Below are 23,542 nucleotides of genomic sequence, written 5' to 3'. Positions count from 1 at the left end.
AATTTTCTCCAGTGCCGAGCAGCATCAGGCCTTCACGAAAAAGAGCCAAAGCTTCATTTTAGTTCCTTTCCTTATGCAGCCAAGTAGCAGATAATGATTTCTTAAGGCTGGGTGTGCAGGAATCCACCACAGATTTTGCTTCAATTGTTAAAGCCTTTGACGCTATTTTAGCCCTAAGCAAAATTTAGAGTTGAAAGAGCACATTTTAACTGGTGTTGACTACAACCTGGAGAATCAGTTGAATTATTCCTAAATGACCTATATCACCTAGCTGGTTCTTGCAGATACGGGGCACTGAAGGACAAGCTAAACATAGTCGTAGGTGCCTGGGATGTAAAATACTCCGACTTTCTGCAGATCAGAGTTGATTTTACATTAGATCAAGTGGCCCGGTATGCAAGGTTGTGCTTTGAGCATTAAGTTGGGCTGTAATTTGTGTCAACTCTGAAGCTTCCCATGACTCTGTAGATTGGGTAGGCCTAGAGGCAGCGGCTTCACCCATATGAAAACCTGCCTAACCAAATAAAAGGGTGGGCATCTCCATGCCAGCAGCCATTTTGAGATACCTGTGTTGTGGTGCAAAAACCCAGCATAGTTGCCAAGAGTGCCTAGCAGGGGATGTGGAATGCTTCCATTATGGCAGAACTGGACATTTCAAGCGTTTATGCAAATCCAGCAATTTTAATCGAAGTTGCAGACCAACAAGTAGTTATGAAACATATTCCTTCCCAGAAATGAAAAGTCCAGAAAATGACAACCCTACAGAATTCCTAGGGGAAGTGGGTAGTTTTAATCCAGACTACTGGTCAACTATAGTCCAAGTTCAAGGCTTCAATACTACTTCTAAGATTGATACTGGGACTGCTGCCAAAGTCTTAGCGGATGACCTTGACTGGTTTCAGTCGATAACCCTTCATCCATCAGACATCAAGTTACAAGGTCTAGGTAGCATAGACCTTCCAATCAAAGGGAGCATTATTGCTCCTTTTAGCTCCAAGCGGCAGCAGATTGTTGATTCTCTCTATGTTCTTCACAAGCAACGTACATCCCTATTGAGTGGTGATATTAGCATACTTCTAGGAATCCTAGAAAAACCAGATGATGCTCATCATTTGAACGACTCACTGTCTTTCAAGCAACAACCTTTAACCTTTTATTTAGAAGTAGTGGAAATTCAGCCTTCAGAAGCTGAGGAAGTCTATCCACTCAGCAATAATTTCCTTTCTTTCATAGAGATACCATCCACCAGACCCAGGGCAGACATGGAAGTTATGAATCTCTCAGTTCTTCACGAAGTAAGGCTAGAGGTGGTGGATACAGAAGGCACTGCAGCAGACAGTGACCATCCCCATGAAGACCTGCTGGACAAGAATTGACTTTTCCTAGGGAGGGATGATGAATAATCTCTTACAGTACTTGGTGATCGCTTGGAGATTGAGGTCCTAGAGGATGATTCATCTTTCTTGTCAATGGATGCACCTTATGAAGTCTCTTTTTAGAAGAATCAGCTGTGCTTTTAGTGGCTGAGGAACATTTAGACCTTAGTTCCACTGAATCTAATGATTTATTGCCTGCTTTATCTCCTGTTGTCCATGAAGAGTCTTCCACAGAGGATGCTTTGCCTGAGTCCAAGTTAGCCAAAGAGGAGCCACTGCTAAAGAGCTGGTACCTTCGCAAGTGAAAGTCAATTGCCACCTATACTTCAGTCCCAGCCAAAAGTTGTCTTCCCTTCAGAGCTGGTGGTCAGCACAGAAGCTACAGCAGAATCTTTAGCACTTCTGAAGCTGCAGAATCCTGTACAGCAATCTTGTCCCCGAGTTCATTATCTATAGGAAATTCCTCTCATTAGAGAAGGTGATGTCATGTCTACGTATTCTCAGCAGTTATTCCCATTGCCCATAGTGAAGCAACGTCATACAGAGGAAAGTAAACAGTCCTCTCAAAGGTGCATTGGGAAATAATTTATTTTTCTCCTGACAGTTTTACAGGAAGTTGGTCATTTTTGCCTTTGTCATTGATGTTCATTGAAGTCTCAGATTTTCAATTCCTTTTCAGCCTTTGGTACGGCAGTCGATGATGCAGCAATGATAGCCTTCCTAAGAGCTGAAAATCATTCCTCTTCTGAAGCTTCTTCGCAGAGTTCTTCAAAGGAGCAACAAGTTCCTCAGGGTGTCCCGAGTCCTTTTCTTCTAGCCCCAGAGGGTCCAAAGTTTGATTCTCTTCAGCCTTTTCTTTTGGATCAGTCCGTCATTGAAAAGTCTTTGTTGTCCTTGCTGTTCAGCCATCCTGCAACCTACCCTTAGCTTTCCAGCTATGCTGACAGCAATGTTGATGAAGTATTGTCCTATTCTGCAGGGGATGATGTCCTACTAGATGCAGAAGAAAACCCTTATGTTTCCAAGCCATTTTCCCTCAGGGCCAAGAATACTGAGGGAGATTGAATCCCCCAGAACTATGACATGGGGAGGAGAAGAATAGGAATTGGAGTTAAGTGGAGTCAGTAGTTGTAAAAACAGAGTTACAGAAATGTAATGTGAATAGTTAAAGACATGGGGCAGATTATCACGCTCATCAGGCGGGCGTGTGCGTGCCCGTCCCAAATGAGCGGAAAATGACACACGATGATATTGGGTGAGCGTTCTGACATCATTGCACATCTGTGCAATATTTTGGTTGGTGGGTGCATGTGGGAGTCGGCAGCGTGCCCGCCGACAATAAACCGGCCTATTAAGGCCATTAAAGTTCTAATTAAATGAAACTTTTCGCAACCTGTCCAACCTTATGGTTGGCAGGCAAGCAAAAAAGCCAAGCAGCCTTTGTATTTTTTGCGAAACCTCATCCACGGGTGGGATAAGGTTTCAATCAGTGATTTAAAAGAAAGTAAAAAATGTTCAAGCTAATTTGTAACATGTCCCTGCTCATGTGACAGAGGAACATGTTATTAACATCTTTAAATTCTTTTATGTTAAATTTTTATGTTCAAAAAGCTTCAGCTCCCTGAGGCAGCTCTGTGTCTGAGCTTTTACTGCATGCACCTGTGCGAGGAGCGTGAACTTCCATGCTCGTCGTCCTCCTCCCTCCACCTCAGCAACGCTGAGTGTTGCAGCAAACAATTCACGCTGGCTGTCCGATTCGCCGCCACTCCCGCTCGCCCCCTCCAAGCCCACCTGCGACCGGAAAGCCCTGGCCATAGTTTCATGCTGTTGCTAAAAAAGTAGGATAGCGTACTTGGACAGTGTGTAGTATAGAGTTAACAGATGGGATATGCTACTATATGACATAGATGATGATGTACTACTGATACTAGTCAGTCATGTTAGTCTCTCGCTCTCGCACTCTCTCTCGCAGTCTCTCTTGCTCTCTCTCTCTCTCTCTCACTCTGTGTGAGAGAGACAGAGAGATTGGAATCATGCCTAAGAGCTAGATGCCTACTCTAACTTGTTCAAAGTAATATTAATAAACAAATGTTAAGCAGAAAACAGTGTGTCTACAGTCTGTCTAAGAACTATGCCCCACACCTGGAGTCCAAGACAGACGACCCCAGTCTTAGAAGAACCCCCCCCCCTCATCAAGGAACAGGCAATTTACTAATCAGCCTATGAGAACCCCTCATCATTTTACCAACATTTATGAAGACTCAACGATAAAAGCAAAATACTGCAGGTGCTGGAAATCTGAAACAAGAACAGAAAATGCTGTAGTATAAAGGGTATAAAGTATAAGGTAAGGTTATCTTAATGCCACTATTAGCACCTTTTTTACCTCTTACCACTACCATTAACACTCACTTTTCTCTGTTGTTCAATCTCTCCTTTGCCCCCACCTGTCGCTGGCCTTCCATCCAGCTTCACCTGCTCTACCCCCTTGAACAGTATAAATTTCATCACATTTCTACTTCTCTTCAGCTCTGATGAAGAGTCATATGGACTCAAACATCAACTCTGTTTCTCTCTCCACAGATGCTGTCAGACCTGAGTTTTTCCAGCATTTTCTGTTCTTGCATGAAGACTCAACATTCTCTACTACTATTGAAATAATCCCCATATTATAAATTACATGCTAGTTTATGATGGAAGATTAGTTTGCTAGAGCTGTGTATGTTGGTTCAGATTATCAGAGTCCAATCTCTTATTCTAAGATCTTGTTTTGCTGTGATTTAACTTTTGTAGCTTTGGTCTTTCTCACTATTTGTATGCACTGCCATCACTAAGTGTAAAAGAAATGATCCTAGACTCTCCTTTTGCTGTTTTGACCATTTAAAATTTACGTACTCTGGATATTAGTTGCTAGTCAGTGGAAATGTTTTTTTTACCTCAAAACCCCTCAATTTTGAACACCTGTCAGACCTCCACTGTTCTAATGAACTTTCTCCAGTTTATCTTTCTTTTTTGCTTTTATTGTTTCATGGGATATGGGCATCGCTATCGGCCAGCATTTGTTGCCCATCCCTAATTGCTCTTGAAATGAGTGGGCAGATTTTCAGAGGGCAGTTAAGAGTCAACAACATTGCTGTGGGGCTGGAGTTGCATGTAGGCCAGACCAGGTGAGGACGGTGGATTTCCTTCTCTAAAGAGCATTACTGAACCAGATAAATTTTTATGACAGTTGATGATGGTTTCATGGTCAACATTACCGAGACTAGCTTTCAATTCCAGATTTTTTTTTTTAGCTAATTGAATTTAAATTCCACCAGCTGCCATTGTGGGATTTGAACCCATGTCATCAGAGCATTGGCCTGGGCCTTTGGATTACTAGTCCAGTGACATAACCACAACACCGTCCTATCTCCAGTCCTCGGAACTAAACTTGCTCTTTCCTAGTATCAGCTCAGTGAATCACCTCCTTTCAAATATCTGGCGCCCAAAGCAATAGATTATTTTACTCTGACCTTTCAAATAATTAATATTATGTTGGTATTGCCTCTTTGTTTTTGTACTTTGCTCATATATTTTAAAAACATGTACGTTTTGGGAGGATGAATAAGAAACGCTAATTGTCATTTCTCTGCATTAGTTTCATCTGCTATTGAGCTTTTTAAGATGATTCTCAGGCTATAGACTTAACAAGGCTAGCATTTACTATCTATACCCAACTGCCCTTGAGTAGGTGGTGATGGCCATCTGTTCAATCTGTTAACCTGTCTAATTTCTCTTGAAGTCACTTGTACTCTCTGGTTAACCACACGTTTTGGGTCATCTGCAAGTTTTGGTATTATGCTGAGTCATTCATATTTATATATAATGATACCCCAATCATGACCCCTGGGGACATCACTTTTCACATCACACCTGAAAAACATCCATTAATCATTGTTCTCTGATTTTTACCTTTCTCATAACTCTCTCTTCATGCTATCATATTATCTTTAATCCCATTTACTTCTTTTATCAAGTCCTTTTCATGTCAAAAAGCTTTTGAAAACCCAAATACACAGGCCAGGATTTTCCCCTCGGCGATTTGGGGGCGGGGCCTGCAAGCCGAGGGGAAAATGATGCGGGATGACATCGGGAGGAATCCGGTCCATTTAAATCTTCAGGAAGGCGGGCGGACAGCGAAATCAGCTGTCCGCCCGCCGACCTGCCAATGGCCAATTAAGGCCATTGACAGGCTAATTAACCTTGTTAAAGACCCTGCCTGTCCAAGCTTAAGGCTGGCGGGCAGGCCAGGACCCCCAGCGGGTTCCAGATTATTCATAAAACTTCATCCACTGGCGGGATGAAGTTTCATGGCCGTTTCTTAAAAATTTAATAAACTTTGTGTTTCTTATTAACAGGTCCCATCTCGTGTGACATTGTCACATGAGGGGGACATGTTAATAATTTACCTGCTGAGTTTTTCCAGGTATTTTTGTTTTTGTCTTGGATTATACAGCATTCGCAGTTTTTTGTTTTTATCTCTGTGTTAATAATTTTAATATTTCTCTATTTTTTGACGTTTCTTACCTGTCAGTAAACTCCCTGAGACAGCACTTTGCCTCAGGGAGCAGGGTGCTCTTTCGTGTGCATGCGCGAAAGAGCGCACTTTGACAGTTGGGGATTCCCTCTCTCTCCCCCACCCCTTAATTGGCCCGCCCACTCAAAATGGCGGCGGGCCCTGTTTCAGCAGCGGGGGTCGGCTGCTTGCCTGCCGCCAAGCTGGTGGGGCCTGCTCGCCCACCAAGGGTAAAATTCTACCCACAGTCTCCAGTGAATTTCCTTTATCAGTACACTCAGTCTTCCAGTCTTTTACAAATTTATATTGACTGTCCTTAATTAACCGAAATCTTTCTAACAGTGTCACTGTTATCCTTTATTATTGAAATCTCTAGATATAATGTATGCTTCAAGGTGGCTGCTGAGTTGACAGCTCCTTAAAAATTTTTGCTCTGCAACTCCCCTTTGCTGTCATATTCCCTGTCTCCACCAGCCTCCTCTCTTCCAAGTTTATGTTCCCCTGGTTCTAATAGTGGATGCACTTTAGCCCTAGTTACCAGTTAGCTATTAGTTTAATGTTATCTGAGCTAACTGCCCATCTCTTGACCATATGTACTCTTTGTTTTCATCAATGAGCACTGAATCTTTGCTCAAATTTGGCTTCCAAATTCCTGAACTTCATTGAATCTCTCTCTCTATGCTTCTTCACTGGACTACACTGGAAAACTCAGATGTCAAGTCTAATTTTCTACTCAGTTGCTTAAGTTTTAAGATAACCTTGTCTAGCCTACAGGCCTTCCCTCACTGCTGCTGTTACCTGCTAAAAATATAACTGTCCTACTGGTTTCTCAGCTTCAGTCACAGCCTGCTTCTTGGCCAGAGATTCACTCTGCTGGATTGTAGTTAATTGCTCCACTGTCTATGGATCTTATGGCGACCTCCAACTTTGCTACCATTTTTCTGCCTCACAAGTGATTCTGTACACCTGGCTTTTCATTTACAATGGAAGGACCTCCAGCAGCATGCCCTCTGAAACTCTACCCTTTTCATTAAATCACACATTGGCCTGTCCTTCTTGTCCTTTGAGTATCTAACCTTAGTTCCGCCCCTCTTGTCTCATTTAGAATCATTATTCTCTACCATCCACCCAAGTTCCACAGCGGTTTCCTAACCAAGACACATGAACACACAAAAATGGTGGGCAGGAAAAGACCATTTGATCCCTCGAGCCTGCACCATGTAACGATGGCTCTGTTATCCTGGCTAAAATCTCCCATCCCACACCCACCCCTGCAGCCATGTATCTGCTAGAAGAGGCAAAAAACCCCAGTGCCAACAAGGATTCCTCTCTATCCCCTCAGACAATCAAAACTATTCTGGGACAAGTGTCAACTATAAAGTCACATATCTTATACATGATGTGATCCCTGTCCCAGTCACAAACTGGTCCAGTTCCCTTTTGAAGATATGCAGGGATTTGGCACCCACCAAACCAACCAACAATGTATTTCTGAAGCTCACTACTCTCTGGGGGAAGAAGAGCTGTCTAATATCCAGTTTATTCCTAATTTTATGTAGTTTAAACTTGTGCCTCCTGGTCTGGCCAAATCTGTTAAACTGAAATAATCATTAAGCATCAAGTAACTTCTCATCTGCAGAGATTTCAACCTTTGTCTCAACTCATTATGCTATCTCTCGTCCGAGTTCACTGGCCCCACGACCGCCGCCCCCATCTTCCCTTAGTCTTTCCCTCCATATAAACTCCTCTGCCCTTATTTGCATTCACCCCTTCGAACTTGCCCTCTCACATCATCTCTCTATTTCCACCATGTCAACCACGGATAAGGCCACCTCTGAATCACTTCCTTCTACTACTGTCCACCCATATACCCTTTCACTTTCCCAACCCGGCACCTTTTTGTGTTTGCCCATGGAAGCAAGCTCTTCCCCAATTTACTTACAACTGAACTTTCAAATTCTCAGCTGTCTAACTTTTACCCCTTTGTTCACCACAATATCTTTGCATAATCACACCCTCACCTCCGCCTTCAATGCCCTAGTCCCCATTAAAACCATTACTCTCCCATTGGTAATTCCTCAGATATAATCCTCATCTTTGTTTCCTTAAGGCCAAGGAAAACAGACTTGAATGTTTATAGTAGCACTGGTTTAGCAGTTCATCACCAGATCCGAGTGCATCATAAAGCAATATCGAGATCCTGCTCCCCTCTACCAAAACTGCTCACTATTCCGTGATCATCCTGGAATGCAGCTTTTCTTTGTCCACTACAAACAGCCTTCTTAAATCCCTCTCCTCTTTCTTTCACCCTCACTGTCAAGTTCAGAGTGCTTATTATCCTTTTTATCACTAAGATTGAGACCATCCATTGCCTCTGCCACTTCCCTTCCTTCCTCTCGCCACTGGACAAAACTGCCCCTAAGTATTCACCCTGCCATAGTCTTGATCTTGTATCTTTTACTCGTTTCTCTCCTATCTCACCTCATGCCCCCTTTGAGCTTGTCTGTGAGACCCATCTCCTGCCCCTTTGACCGTATTTCCACCAAATTGTTGATCACCTACCTTCTCCTCCTGGCTCCCATGTTAGCTGATATTGTTAATAGTTCCTTTTCCTCAGGTACTGTCCCCCTTCCTTTCAAATCTGCTTCATCACAACACTTCTCAAATAACCCACCCTTTCAAAGTACTGCCCCATCTCCAACCTCTATTTCCACGCTGAAACCCTTGAACGTGCTGTCCCTTCCCAAATCCCTGCCTATCTTTCTGGAATTTCATGTTTGAATCTTTCCAATCAGATTTCACCCTGCCGCAGTACCAAAACAGCTCTTAACAAAGTCACAAATTACACCCTATGTAACTGTGACCGTGTTAAACTATCCCTTTTTGCTCTCCTCGACCTGTCTGCAACCTTGACATGGTTGACCATCCCACCCTCTACCAATACCTTTCCACTTTCGTCCAGCTGGGTGGGCCTCCCTCACCTGGTTCAATTCTTAGCTATTAAGTTGCATCAGAATGACTTCCCTTTCCACTCATGTACATTCCCTCTGGTGTCCCCAAGGATCTATCTTTGAGCATCTCCTATTTAGCATCTGCATGGTGCTCCTTGGTGACACCGTATGAAAACTCAACGGGCAGAATTTCCTGGTTGGTGTGCGGGGACGGGACCCACACGCTGGCACAGGGTGATGTCCCCCCGCATCATTTACATTTTCAGTTCAGTTGGCTACGTGCCCGCCGAACTGTCAAAGGCCTATTAAGGCCTGTTGATTACCTAATTGAGGTCGTTGCCAGGGCTGCCTGTCCAACCTTACGGTTGGCGGGCAGGCCAGGAGCCCAGGCGGGCTTCTGAAAAAACATGAAATCTCATCCGTGGGCAGGATGAGGTTTCATGAAGGTTTTAAAAATGTTTATTAAGTTTTAACATTCAAATAATTGACATGTCCTAGCTCATGTGACAGTGTTACATGAGGGAACATGTCAATAATTTTTTTCCTCTTCGTTCAGCTCAGTTTTTAAAGTTGAACCAATCTCCCTGAGGCAGCACTTTGCCCCAGGGAGATCTGTGTGCTCTTTCGCGCAAATGTGCAAAAGAGTGCACAGACCTGCTCAGGGAATCCACCCGCCCGCACAGGGAATGCACAGCACTTCAGGGTGGACGAGACACTGCGTGGGCCTTAATTGGCCCACCCACATAAAATGGCGGTACGCCCCCAAATGGGGGCACCGATTGGGAGCCCGCCCATCCGGAAATGTGCCTGCACAGCACCCCCGTCAAGCAGAAAATTCTGCCAATATTAGTTTCTACATGTATGTTGACGACACCCAGATCTATCTCACCATCTCCTCTTAACTCCTCCACTGTCTCTGATTTGTCAGACTGTTTGTTTGACATCTAGTGCTTAACGACTAGTCTAAATATTGGGAAGACCAAAGCTATTGCCCTCTGTACACTCCACAAACTCCATTCTCGAGCCACCAACACCAACCCTCTCTCTGACGACTGTCTGGGGCTGAAACAGATTGTTCGCGATCTTTGACTTCCCATAACATTACCTGACCCCATCCTGACCTCAATTGATCTTCTGCTAACACCCTTACCAATGCCTTTGTTACTTCTAGATTAAATTATTCTAATGCTCTCCTGGCTGACCCTCCATCTTCCATCCTATGTAAATTTAAAGTCATCCAAAATTATTATACCGATATTGCAATTTGTGTGAAGTCCTGTTCACCCATCATCTCTGTATTTGCATCAGTGTGCATCAGGCAGTGCCCGGATTTTAAAATTCTAGGCCTAGTTTTCAAATCCTTCTATGGTCTTTCTCTTTCCTATCTTAATCACCTACAACTCTCAGGGATTTCTGTGCTCTTCCAATTCTGGCCTGCTGTGCATCCTGGTTTTTAATTGCCGCACCGTTGGCAGCTATACCTTCAAACTACCTATACCCTAACCTCTAGAATTCCGTCCCCTTCTTTCGCTCACTTCTCCTTTCATATGCTCCTTAAAACCTACTCTTTGGCCAAGTTTTTGGTCACCTGTCCTAATATCTTCCTAGAAAAACTCAGCAGGTCTGGCAGCATCGGTGGAGAAGAAAAGAGTTGACGTTTCGAGTCCTCATGACCCTTCAGCAGAACTGAGTGAATCTTAGGAAAGGGGTGAAATATAAGCTGGTTTAAGGTGGGTGGGGGCGGTGGTGGTGGAATGTGTGCTGACCTCCAGGGTGGTGCAGTTCAAAAGGAATTCTTCTATTTCCTACTTTTTCTATTTATTTATGTACGCCTACTCCTGGCCCCCATGTGCTTAACTGTTTTTTGCATATCAATTACCCTTTACTGAAGTATGATCTTTGTCTTTTTGATACTTTCACCCAGTTATTAAGATCATCGACTTTAATTGGCTGAAATCAGTTTCGTTATCAATGTCTGCTATAAACCTTTCAGCTTTAAGGACTGATTCCACAGCTAGGCACCACCACCACCCACCTTAAGCCAGTTTATATTTCACCCCTTTCCTAAGATTCACTCAGTTCTGTTGAAGGGTCATGAGGACTCGAAACGTCAACTCTTTTCTTCTCTGTTCTGCTGCCAGACCTGCTGAGTTTTTCCAGGTAATTCTGTTTTTGTTTTGGATTTCCAGCATCCGCAGTTTTTTGTTTTTATCTAATATCTTCCTATATGGCATTCTCTCAAATTTGTCTTGGTTTTCTATGTAGCACCATAAGATGTTTTATTATGTTAATGGTGCTTTATAAATGCAGGTTGTTGTTGATGTTAGCCTGACCTGTCTGTAGTTAGCTGGTTGAAACTTGTCTCAATTTTTGAACAGAGGCATTACATTGATGATCCATCGGTTCTCCAGCACACCAACAAAATAAATGTAAATGTTTTGGATAACGTAGTATTCAAGCTGACTTATGTCTTCAATGTAATTATAGAGGAAACTTGTGTACCTTATTCAACCTGCCTCCAAACCTTTAAGTTATTTTATGAGTGGAATGATTTTCTGAAATCTTTTCACTACTCATGGATGGAAACATTATTTGGCCTCTCACCACAGCATTCACTGTTTCCCACAGGAATGTGTGCTGACCTCCAGGGTGGTGCAGTTCAAAAGAAATTCTTCTATCTCCTACTTTTTCTATTTATTTATGTATGCCTGCTCCTGGCCCCCATGTGCTTAACTGTTTTTTGCATACCAATTACCTTTTACTGAAGTATGATCTTTGTCTTTTTGATACTTTCACCCAGTTATTAAGACCATCGATTTTAATTGGCTGAAATCAGTTTCGTTATCAATGTCTGCCATGTCTCTGCTATAAACCTTTCAGCTTTAAGGACTGATTCCACAGCTAGGCATTCCTAAGGTGGAGCAGGGAAAGAGTGTCCCCACCCTTAAATGGACGGAAAGTCAAGCACTTTATGCCTGTAATTTCCAAGTCAGCTTTCCCTTCTAGCAAGTACCAGGGGTAGCCAACTAGCAAGTACCAGAGATAAAAACAAAAAAACTGCGGATGCTGGAAATCCAAAACAAAAACAGAATTACCTGGAAAAACTCAGCAGGTCTGGCAGCATCGGCGGAGAAGAAAAGAGTTGACGTTTCGAGTCCTCATGACCCTTCGACAGAACTCTGTCGAAGGGTCATGAGGACTCGAAACGTCAACTCTTTTCTTCTCCGCCGATGCTGCCAGACCTGCTGAGTTTTTCCAGGTAATTCTGTTTTTGTTTAGCAAGTACCAGGGGTAGCCAAACACCAAGCCATGCTGCTATCTTTGTACTGGCAATGTTGTTTTAATTTTAGTACAAGTGTTTGATGAACTCACTATTCGAGACATGTAGACATTTTCAGGACTTTAGTAGATGCATGAAAAATTATCATTGAATTTTCTCAAGAAATTCCTGCCAGAGTTCAATTCCTCCCAAATGTTATTTATAACTTTAACTCATGAGATTAAAAAAAATTCAACCAAACAATATTTCTGATGGAATAGCAGCTCAGCTGTATAATGGAATAAACTGAGCTAACAGAGAATCCTATATCTTTTGATGCTATTGCATACAAAGTTGCTATGCTATGGTTCTGGCTTTGAATAATGCATGTGATGAGCTGAAGCAACTGAACTATCTCAACTGCTGAAGCAAATGGAAAAATGGGGTCAATGAATGGATAATTTATGGATGCTAGATTACAATTGTGTGCCTGAAAGAGTTTGTTTTTGTTTGGCCATTAATGAGCTATTGAACTTAAAACTTGTTTTCCAGTAAGGCTGGTATTGGTGAAATGTTCGAAGGTCACCAGGGTCCAGTGACTGGTATCAACTGCCACATGGCTGTGGGACAGATCGATTTCTCCCATCTGTTTGTCACCTCTTCATTTGATTGGACAGTTAAATTGTGGACCACGAAGGTAAGAAACACTCGCATGTACCCAACACTTTGAAACTAGACTGCATGACATTCTTTCATGATTCCTTTCTAAGCCTTAAATTTTTTCTAGGATATTTTGCATCATAACTAGAGACTTCCACTTATTCTACATTTCAACTAATTGAAAAAGCAGAGGTGCATGCAAACTCTACGTTGTCAGGTGTGCCAACAATTCGAGATATTTGGTTTTTCATTTTCACAAAATGCTAATATTTTCCAACTGTTGTATTCTGAGAGACCTGCGCGTTTGGAGCTTATTCCTTGTTGCTAGGATGTTTTTGGTCACTCTACAGTGCAAAAATTTATCATTAATAATCTCTATCTGTGCTTCCTCCTCCCCGTCCTCCCACCCCCCAACCTTTTTAAATGGTGAATTTAATTTCAGTGTCATCCTGTTACAGCCTCCTCAAAGTCGAGATATAAGCCTCCTCACGTCTGAGTCATAATTGTATAAAAACTCACATCTGTGGGTTTTGTGACAGTGTGACTACAATCTTGGTGCAGTGCAGATGTGGGCTTCATTTTGTAACTTTTCTAACTTTGTTTCAACTTTTCTTGATCTCTCCCTGTGGTGGAAAAGATGTTAGTTCAAGTGAGTCTGTCATGTTGCTAAGTCTTGGGCTGTTTGGGTGAGTGGGAGAGATGAAGAAAGAAAGGTTGTTGACATCTTGGTGGGGGTGGGGGGGAAGGAAAGATGAATGGAACTGGCAAGAGGACTCCCAGGAGGTTGCTAGAAGAAAATCCCCAGAGAAGAAGTAAGTACAATATTTTTGATGGAAACCGCTACAGTAGTTTGAAATTGTTAAAGCATCTGTTGAAAATGTAAGAGGTGGAAGTCTGCTGTGGTTTTTTTTTTAAAAAAGGGAAATTTTACAGTCTAGAAATTGGGCTGTGAAATACCCATATTCCAGGTGTTTTGCTGCTTCCCAAGTCCCCAAAATGGCTGACAGGGAGCATGTACATGTACTGCCAAGCAATAGAATGTCACCTACCATGTTGGGTAATGACAATAAAATGAAAAGGTGTCTTTTACCCACATCTGAAACAGGCCTTTGTATGTACTTTGTATGCCTGCTTGAAGTTCTTGATGTAATATAGGTTTGCCCTGAGGCTGTCTGCACCTGAGGAAATCCAGCCTGCAGAAAAATGGTAAGTAACTTACCTATAAACCATCCATCTGATTGTCATCACAACCTGGCCTTGACTTGTGTGCAATCTCTCACCTTGGTCGATAGGCTCCCTGACCACCACCCTGCGCCCGCCCCCCCAGCAAACCCTTCCCGGTTGGTCCAACTTCTAGCTTCCCAATCTCCCATTCTCTCCCTCCCCAATCCGACCTCCAAGGTTCCAGATTTCCCTCCACCCCATTCACAATTTGTCACCCCATAAGCCAAAGATTGCTCCCCCCAGATCTTTTATTTCTCCCTCCCCAACCTCACCCCATTTCCCACTCAGACACTGATCACTTATGTGTGGACCCCTGTAGTATAAGCCACAGCTAAAACTTCCATCATTTACCTTTGTGTCTTCGTGCCCTGCAGTGGCATTAATATGTAAGAAGCCCAATATCCTTGTATTCTACCATTCATATGTATTACTGGTCTTCTGAATCCCTAAGCCTACACCTCTCATCCCCATCCAAATCAGAGAAATTCATAAGCCCTGTAAGAGATACAACATTTTCACTATTTACATAGAATAGCCTTCATGAAATGAAAGTCGCCGTGGTCCCAAAGGACCATAGGCTGCCCTGTCATCAGAGAGAGACGACTGGCATTTAACCTGAGGGTCACCACACCTCAGGGGAGGGGCGACGTTGAGAAGGCAGGGCCTTTGTGGATGAGCTCAGCTGGTAGGGAAATTGAACCCACGTTATTGGCGACACCCTGCATCACAAACCAGCCGTCCAGTCAACAGAGCTAACCGACCCCCCCCCCTACCTAATTGCCTTTAACCACTTGCCAGACCACTACACTATCCCAATTTGATTCCTCCCAATACATGTGCTTGTAGCACATGTGCAACTGCTGCCAATACATACAACTGTGCCAGCATACTTATGGTGTTATTTTACATTCCTGTGAGTACTGTGTAAGCAAAATGTATAGTAATTGCACTAACTTCTGTAAACGCAGCGTGCAATTCTGAGGAAAGTAAAAATCAGAAAGGCAGTTTCAGCAGTTTAGTAATTAATGGAATCGCAAATGCCTCAAAAGTTGCCCCTGTGATCTAGGGTGATACTGCCTTTGAACTTTAGTACTTGTCTGCACTCAGTAGCTGTTGCCAGTGCAGCAATGTGTCATCACCACATTATTGTCAGTACTTGGATGCCTATTTGACTGGACTATAAGCTATAAAGTCTGCAGTAATATAAGTGGAGATTTCATGATGAAGGGTATGTTTTGTTCAGTGGAACATATTGAGACTTTTTTTCTCAGGGACTGTTATTTTGCTTTGTGCTCTGTCCAAACTATGATTCATCAAGGTACATCAGAGCACATGGATGAATTCACAATGGCAAATTATTTCATTTGCCATTGTTTTTTTTCTTCACTAAAGCCAAAAGAGTGTGGCAAGCTCCACAATTATGCATTTATAATCATAGAATGATACAACACAGAAGGAAACCATTTGGCCCATCATGCCTGTTCCGTTTCACAGGGACACCTGTCTAATTAGTCTTATTTTCCTGCCCTTTCCCCAAAACCCTGAATGTTTTTTCCTTTCAAGTATTTATTCAAACCCATTTTGAAAGATAATATTGAGTCTGCCTTCACCACCTTTTCAGGTAGTGCATTCCAGGTTCTACAATTCATTTATATGTATTAGTGTTGTGTGTTGCATAAGTAAATTAATTGCTAATATGTTTAACAAAAAACAAAATATAACTTTTAAAGTATTTGCAATGCCATACCTGTTTTTTAAAATGACATTTTTGTGAAAACTATGCTAGTTTTGGGCAAGATTTCTTCTGATGCTGGCTGGATTCCTGCACCAAATGTATAGTTTTGAATCCCACAATCAATTGACATTGAGATTCAAATCTTTGTGGGAATATTTGGACAGATCTGAAGCATACTAGTCAGTAGACTGCCTTAAATAGCACAGTTTGCCATCTTAGGAATGAAAAGGCATCAGGTGGAACTGACCTGCTGTGTTGAGTGTTTTGTGATGGCCATTATGAAGCATCATTGGCAACATAGCCACAGTCTGACACCTGGAGAATCATAGCTGGAGGAGGACATTGTGGAGGCAGAACTGGTTTGTAGAGGAGGATATTAGCAAGGGAGTGATTATTCTTTTACTATCGTTGGAGAGCTGGAGGGAGTTAACCATTTAAAGACAGAATATTAGCGTTGCCATCTAGCTAAGGGGACTTTTGTAACTTAAGTGAAATTTTGGGATTTATTTTTTTGTCTTTTTTTCTGACATTACATTGTTAGTTGAGAAAATAAATTGAAGCATTAATAAAAGTAAAGCTTATGTAGAAATTCCATACCCATCCCTTTCAATAGTTGACTAACCGACACCCTAGTTGTTCAGGTATCTGTCACAACACATCCTTTCCTTTGCTGGATGCTTTGATTTTCTTGCAGCAGAAAACCAGACTGATCATCATCCCTTTGTTGTTTGACTCATTTATCAAACTTGATTATAAAGAATGCATTGCCTTAAAAAAACAAACCGCAAGCATGTAATCAGTTTGTCTTATCTTCAAACTGAATTTATTGCTTACATATTTTCTGACCATTTGGGCATTTTTAATCTGAGTGCACTGTGTGTATCAAATTGTAAGGTGTTTCTCCTGGCTTAATCAACTACCATTGATAAAGGAACTGTGTTGCTGCCGACTAGTTGGATATTTACAAAACCTGTGGAAGAGACTGGTCATTTTCATATCATATAGGATAAACAGAAAGGTCTCCGAGTTTATCTTGGACAGGAGACGGAGCTTCATTTTTGGTAACGGTGACAATGGAATACAAGTAATTCTAATATGAATTTAAAGTAGGATTATTTTACGTTGGGACAATTTTATTTTTCAGAAGTTCATTTGACAGTCCCAGTTTGATCCTGTAAACCTTAATGATGTTTCCCAATGTGTCTCAAAGCAAACCTAATCGTTGTGAGGTTGTACTTGCAACTAATGAATGAGACCATATTTAAAATATTTTTACCTAGCATTGTCAGTAATACAATAGCAGTTAGCTTGTCTCTCAACTCCTTAATAAAGATCATAGCAGTCTACCTATGGAAAGCTTTAAGCGTGTTGTACATGCACTTAACATAATGCTGTAATGGCTACACTTAAGAATGACACCCAAACAGGTAGTTTTTCATTAATTTGTTGCAATAAGGAAATAGTAGGATCTTGAAGAATTAATTTAATGTTCCGGCCTCTTTTGACTGGATTCACATACAATTCTAAATGTAACATTGCTAAATGTAACATTCCTTGTTTTTTTTTAATGTTGGCTTGTGATTTGTCATCTGTCAATCAAAATAAAGATAAAACTAAAATACTGCTGTATATCACTATTCAAAAGCCATTGACCTTTCTGTCCTCAATTGAGGTGGCAGAAGCCACTGGTGAGAAGCAAATAAAACGTAGTATTTCTCACGGGTGTCCTTTGCAATGCAATTTATTTGCACCTGACAAATGAAATGCCATCACCACGTGACTTAATATGATCAGATGGCTTTTTTATGTTACTGTGATAAGTGCTCATAATATATGGAATTTGAGTAATTTACTGTTTATTCCTTCAACAATTTAAAATAGTATATCTGGCATGAAAGCAATTCATGCTAACTTTAAAGTGACAAGTGTTGTGCTTTTTTTTTTACGTGAGGATGCGGTGACAGCTTACATTTGTCCGTTCTGGCTTTTCAACAGCCTCTGAGACATGTGCAGCAGTAAAGACCCTGACAGTCTTATATATGGAAAGGAAAAAATGTGCAGTTTATATTATCACTACAATGAAAAAGAATAGCATATTTAACTCCCAAAAAGGCATTCCCATATAGAAGGGCAGAATTGGGGGGAGGGTCGGGGGGGGGGAAGCGCAAGCAGAGAAACACTTTTCATTCAAATGTCTTGAGGGAAAATGACAGCTAATAGCAGTAGCCGGTATGTTGACCTGTAAAGTTGAACATTTGTCTTTGATGTTTCCCAGTTTGTCCTTGCAGCTTTCCACACTGTAGATGAAATGTCTGGAGTGGAGATAAGCAAAGGAGAGGGCATATGGCCCCCAGGGAAACAGTTCACCTCAATTACGACAGTTACTGCTGCATAACTTTTTTTCACTAGATGGCACTCTGTATCTATAATGGCAGGCTATTGTCTGCAAGTTAAATTCTACTGCCTGGTTCACTTAGAGCATCCCATGATCCTTGGCAGGTTTACCACAGTTTGATTCATTTGGACATGTAACCTCCTACTTGTCGTGAATGAATTGTGAGTTAAAGGCCTATACATCTACCTGTCTGGGAAATGCTCATATAGTCTTTATGCTATTCATTTTTTTTTATTTATCTTACTGGACAGCTGTTGTACTGAAGTTACAGCACACCTTTACAGACTTTCGTCTCATTGGTTTATGACACTTTGAAAATGTGCAAAGTTTTTAATTAGACTTGCCAGACAGCCTCAGGCAGCACTAGCGCCACAAAGTCTTCTTGCTCTCTCCGCCTTACAGCACAACAAGCCTCTCTACTCCTTTGAAGACAATGCAGACTATGTCTACGACGTCATGTGGTCACCAGTGCATCCTGCATTATTTGCCTGTGTGGATGGGATGGGGCGATTAGACCTCTGGAACCTCAATAATGACACCGAGGTGAGGAAGAAATTAACCTTTTATGATTTAACCACCTTTTTAAATATATTTGAAAATATTAGAACTATTCCAGTTAGTAAATGTTAGTGAAGGGTCATAATTCTCTATAACATTCTTTGTATGTTAATTTTCAGCACAGAACTTCACTCAATTATGGAAAATGAAAACTTATGACCAATTTAACTCTAATCTTATCTGAACTAAATTATTTAAAAACTGGATTTTCTATAATTAGAGTTTGTAGCTTGAATTATTATCATAGATTTAAATGTGTGCATTGTACTATAATCTCTCATCTTTTTGCACATTCAATATTAGGATTTTTAACTTTCAAGATGCAGTAAACTAAAAAGCATATTTTCACAACCACATACTTCATGTAATGGTGTTTGTTGGGTCACAAGAAAGCAAGTAGTTTGTTACTAAACCCAATATTATTTTCACCTTTTTAAATATATAATGTATACATTATTTTGATTTTTATTTAATGTCACATCAACTATAAATAAAAATGTGGGCAAGTCATTTCAAGCTGGACGTCAACGGACTAGAGATGAAAAAATCTTTTGAAGTGTCCACAGCAGGAAGCAGTTCAGCCTTTTTAATTATGAACTACACAGCTGCAGGATATGAGTGGGAAAGGTTTTTTCAACTATGTTTTAGGAGGAGGTTGTAGTACTGTCAGGTATATTTTGTGATATGTGCCAATCTACCAAATGTCAATTTAAAAAGTATGCAAAGGTTCAGCTTGATCATCTCTTGTTTTGGTAAAACCTTTCCATTGATATTTGACTGTTTAAATATTTAACCTTTTCAGTTCCAAAGTAGCACTACAGAATTCACAACTCCTTTCACCCTCCATTCCATATATTTGAAATTCACATGGCTGAAAAATGACACTGGCTCTGATGTAGGTCATCTCAGTCAGACTGAGCTATAATTTTAATCAAATTTACACAAAATGAATATTAATTTGCATATTGTAAAGATATTAATGCTTTAAAATTCTGGCACACTCAATGCCTGAATCTACAACACCCACAACAACTTTGAAATAACTGAGCATGTGCAAGATTGCATCACTGTTTGAAAGTTAATTTTGCGGCTTTCAATTCTATCTATCGCATCTTTCCAGAGGATGGGGTACAGGCTTGTATTGGGAAAACAAAGTTGCTGATCATTTTGTTAACAGCATCATACATAATTGCGGTTACAGCTCCTGCTTCTCATGAAGGAACCTGGTGGAAAAAAACCTTGAAGTTGTTCTCTGTTGTTCTAATGGGGATGATAGTGCTAGCTCTGTAATGGAGCTGCCCCCAGAATTGATAATGAACCTGTATCTGTTGAAATATATTATCTGGATTGGTAATTACAGATGCTTCTGTTAAATAGTTTATATTTAGTGTTGTTTTAAACTAACCAAGTCATTGATGACTAATTTGAAAATGAGATTGCCTTGTTGGATATGTTTTTCTCCTCTGTAGATTTACACTCAGGAGTATGTTAGTTGTTGATTCATGGTGTCCATCCAAGCCATGTCTATCCAATTTAGTTTGCAGTGAAATTAATGATTTCTGTAGTTGTTGCTGATCTTCATGGCCACAAGAGAATAACACAGTAGGCCTGAACTTGCTGAAAAAAATAAGGGCATGTGAAAGCCACGCTTCATTAATAATGTACAAATTGGCCAGCAAGTTCAGGGAATTAAGAGATATGCCTTGAGTTGTAAATCTCCAGAATTTGCTGGTTGACTTATACCACATAGCACCTCATACTAAGCCCTCCATTACTTTTATGATCTTGCTGGATTTGGACAATAATTTCTCATTAATCTCATCGCAGAAGGTTATGTTCAATAATTAATAGCGTAAGTGCCCACTTAATGTTATTGTTGATGACTTCCAATCAACTTCTCTGGTACAGAAAATGAAAATTTTAATTGTGAAGTTTCATTCCTTTAGATAGTGAATTGTTGGAGGTCCTCCCTCTGTTTATTTTGCAGTCCTTAACACTAAAAAGTTAAGGAGCTGCAGTGTTGGTCCCATCATTCACTAAGGTCCCAGATGCCATGTTACCCTGGCTGTGATTGTATCTACTTGCACTACCAGCAAATCAGGGCACCAATCAATTTTAAACCGATGGATACAGGGAAAAGGTTAACCAAAGACATATGGCGTAAGATGCCCTGCTCTTAATTAGTTCCTGGGATATGGGCATTATGCCAAGGTCAGCATTTATTACACATCCCTAATTGCCTTTTAGCGGGTGCTGGTGATCTGCCTTCCTAAACCACTGCAGATCTTATGCTGTAGATACGTCCACAACAATGTTCTGTATGCAATTGACCCAAGACAATGAAGGAAAAGTGATAGTCTTTCCTGTCCGGTTGAAGGAATGTTAGTTTAGTTCCAAATCAGGATGGTGTGTGGCTAAGAGGGGAACCTGCAGGTGGTGATGTTCCAAAGCGCCTGCTTTTCTTGTCCTTCTACAACATAGAGGTTGTGGGTTTGAGAGGTGCTGTAGAAGAAATCTTGGCACCTTGCTTCAGTGAACCCTTCATATGTTATACACTGCAGCCACGGTGCACTAGTGGTGGAGGGAGTGAATGTTTAAGGTGGTGGTTGGAATGCCGGCCAGGTGGGCTGCTTTGTCCTGGATGGTGTTGAGCTTCTTATCGAAGCTGCACTCGTCCAGCCAAATAGATGAACATCTTATTCCTCTGCTGACTTACCTAGATGCTAGAAAGGCCAGAGGAACCAGGAGGTGAATTACTCACTGCAGAATTCCCAGCCTCCGACCTGATCTTGTAAGCGTAGTTTTTATGTGGTTGGTCCAGTTCAGTTTCTGGTCAATGATAGCCTACAGGATGTTAATGGTGGGAGATTCAGCAATGGTAATGTTGTTGAACATCAAATGGAGGTGGGTAGATTCTCTGTTGTTGGAGATGGTCATTGCCTGACACTTGTGTGGCGCAATTGTTACTTGCCATTTGTCAGTTCAAGCCTGAATGTTGTCCAGGTCTTGCTGCATGCAGGTACTAACTGCTTCAGTATCTGAGTGGTTGCATAGGAACATAAGAGTAGGAGTAAGCTGTTCAATCCCTCGAGCCTACTTCACCACTCAATGGGATCATGGCTGATCTTCTACCTCAACGCCTTCTTCCTGCACTATCGCCGTACCCCTTGTTGGCATTGATATCTAGAAATCTATTGACCTCTGCTTTGTAACTGTCCTGCCCTTGGATGGGGAATCTGAAACACAGGAGCACAGTTTCAGGATAAGGGCTTGATCATTTAGGACTGAGATAAAGAGAAATTTCTTCACTCAAAGCGTTGTGAATCTTTTGAATTGTCTACTTTAGAGGGTTGTGGATGCATAATAGTTGAGCAGATTCAAGCTTGAGATAAAGTTTTGGTCACTCAGCGAATCAACGGATATGGGGAATGGATAGTGCAGTGGCTTTGATGCAGAAGATCAGACATTATAATCTTGAATGGCAGAACAAGCTCGAGGAGCCTAATGGTCTATTCCTGCTCCCATTTCCTTTGTTCTTATGAAGCAAAAACACACTATGCTCTAAAGAGTATATGCTTTTTACTTTCAGGTTTTAACCTAATACTTAGATTGTATTAGCTGCAGTGAGCTTCCTTTTGGCACCAATATCGGATGGTCAATGGACCATATGACTAGTTATGCTTCTACTTCTTATGTATTGGTCACTTAGGCTGTAATGAAAATTAACTTTTTAATATTGCTTCATTTTAGGTGCCAACAGCTAGTGCAGCTGTTGAGGGAACATCTGCACTAAATCGGGTCAGATGGGCATCAACTGGCAGGGAGGTGGCAGTAGGAGATTCAGAAGGACACGTATGGGTTTATGATGTTAGTGAGGTAATTAACAGACTTGTTTTTTGTACCATTATTTTTATAATTTGTTTAGTTGGTCTGATTTCACTGGTTGTTCATGCATATTATATACGTATTTGAAATTTTGCATTCTCTTAAAATCTCAGAAATGTAATCTTACATTTCTGTGCTAATTTTAATGTTCTACTTGGAAGATGTAAAAACTGGATATGGCTTTGTTTCTTAAAGTTTATGTTTCTTCACTAACTTTATTTAACATTGAGATCATTATATGCATTGACTGATATGTTCTGCTAATGATTCTTATGCAGATGTTCATCACTCATCAATTGCATGGAGCTTATTCACTATCATTGGCCACTGTGGTCCCACCCAATCAACCAATACCAAAAAAAATAAACACTATAAAATTATCCCTCCCTATTCCATTATAAAAAGACTGATGGCATGACTTGATTTCAAATCAGTAACCTCCAGCATTAGATGACTCTTATTTCTGTTCACAGGGCCTGAACAGTTTATAAATCATAAACAATAAATCATTGAAATGTATTTATTAAGATTTGATTGTTCTTTCATACTAATTTATTTTTTTAAAGTTAATTATGTATTTTGTCTTTTAGCACTGAGAGGCATTTACCTACAAGTTTCCAAATATTCTGATAATATTCATCTTTGTTTTATATAGCATTTAAAATACGCTTTAATTAGTGTTGTAAAGTTCATCAGTAATCATCTGCCAAAGGCGAATCTTCACTAAATGCATGTTTGAGCTGTAAGAAAAAGGAAGCCTTATCGATGATCATTTGAGCATTTAGTGAAGAAGCTTTTTAAGTTTTGAGAAATTATGATCGTATGTCACAAATGATTGATCGAGAAATATTTTAATTATAGTATTTCTGTTGAAACTACATGTTAAATGTTTTGCAGTTGGCCACTTCCACTGAATGCATAGTTCTTCAGTTAACTGCTGTAGA

General features: G+C 40.9%; 1 protein-coding gene across 2 annotated transcripts in view; it reads left to right on the top strand.

Moving 5' to 3' along the window:
- LOC121276595 (cytoplasmic dynein 1 intermediate chain 1) overlaps positions 1–23,542 on the top strand; it is a 312,746-nt gene that overhangs the window by 278,750 nt on the left and 10,454 nt on the right. For both annotated transcript variants that reach the window (XM_041185192.1, XM_041185190.1), the window contains exons 14-16: positions 12,694–12,838; positions 18,558–18,698; positions 22,464–22,589. In XM_041185192.1, coding sequence (XP_041041126.1) covers positions 12,694–12,838; positions 18,558–18,698; positions 22,464–22,589 — 412 coding nt within the window. The remainder of the gene's footprint in view (positions 1–12,693; positions 12,839–18,557; positions 18,699–22,463; positions 22,590–23,542) is intronic.

Source organism: Carcharodon carcharias, chromosome 3 (assembly GCF_017639515.1).
Source record: "Carcharodon carcharias isolate sCarCar2 chromosome 3, sCarCar2.pri, whole genome shotgun sequence".
Lineage (NCBI taxonomy): Eukaryota > Metazoa > Chordata > Chondrichthyes > Lamniformes > Lamnidae > Carcharodon > Carcharodon carcharias.
The sequence above is the reverse complement of the archived record's forward strand: the minus strand, read 5'-3'. Positions and strand labels throughout refer to the sequence as shown.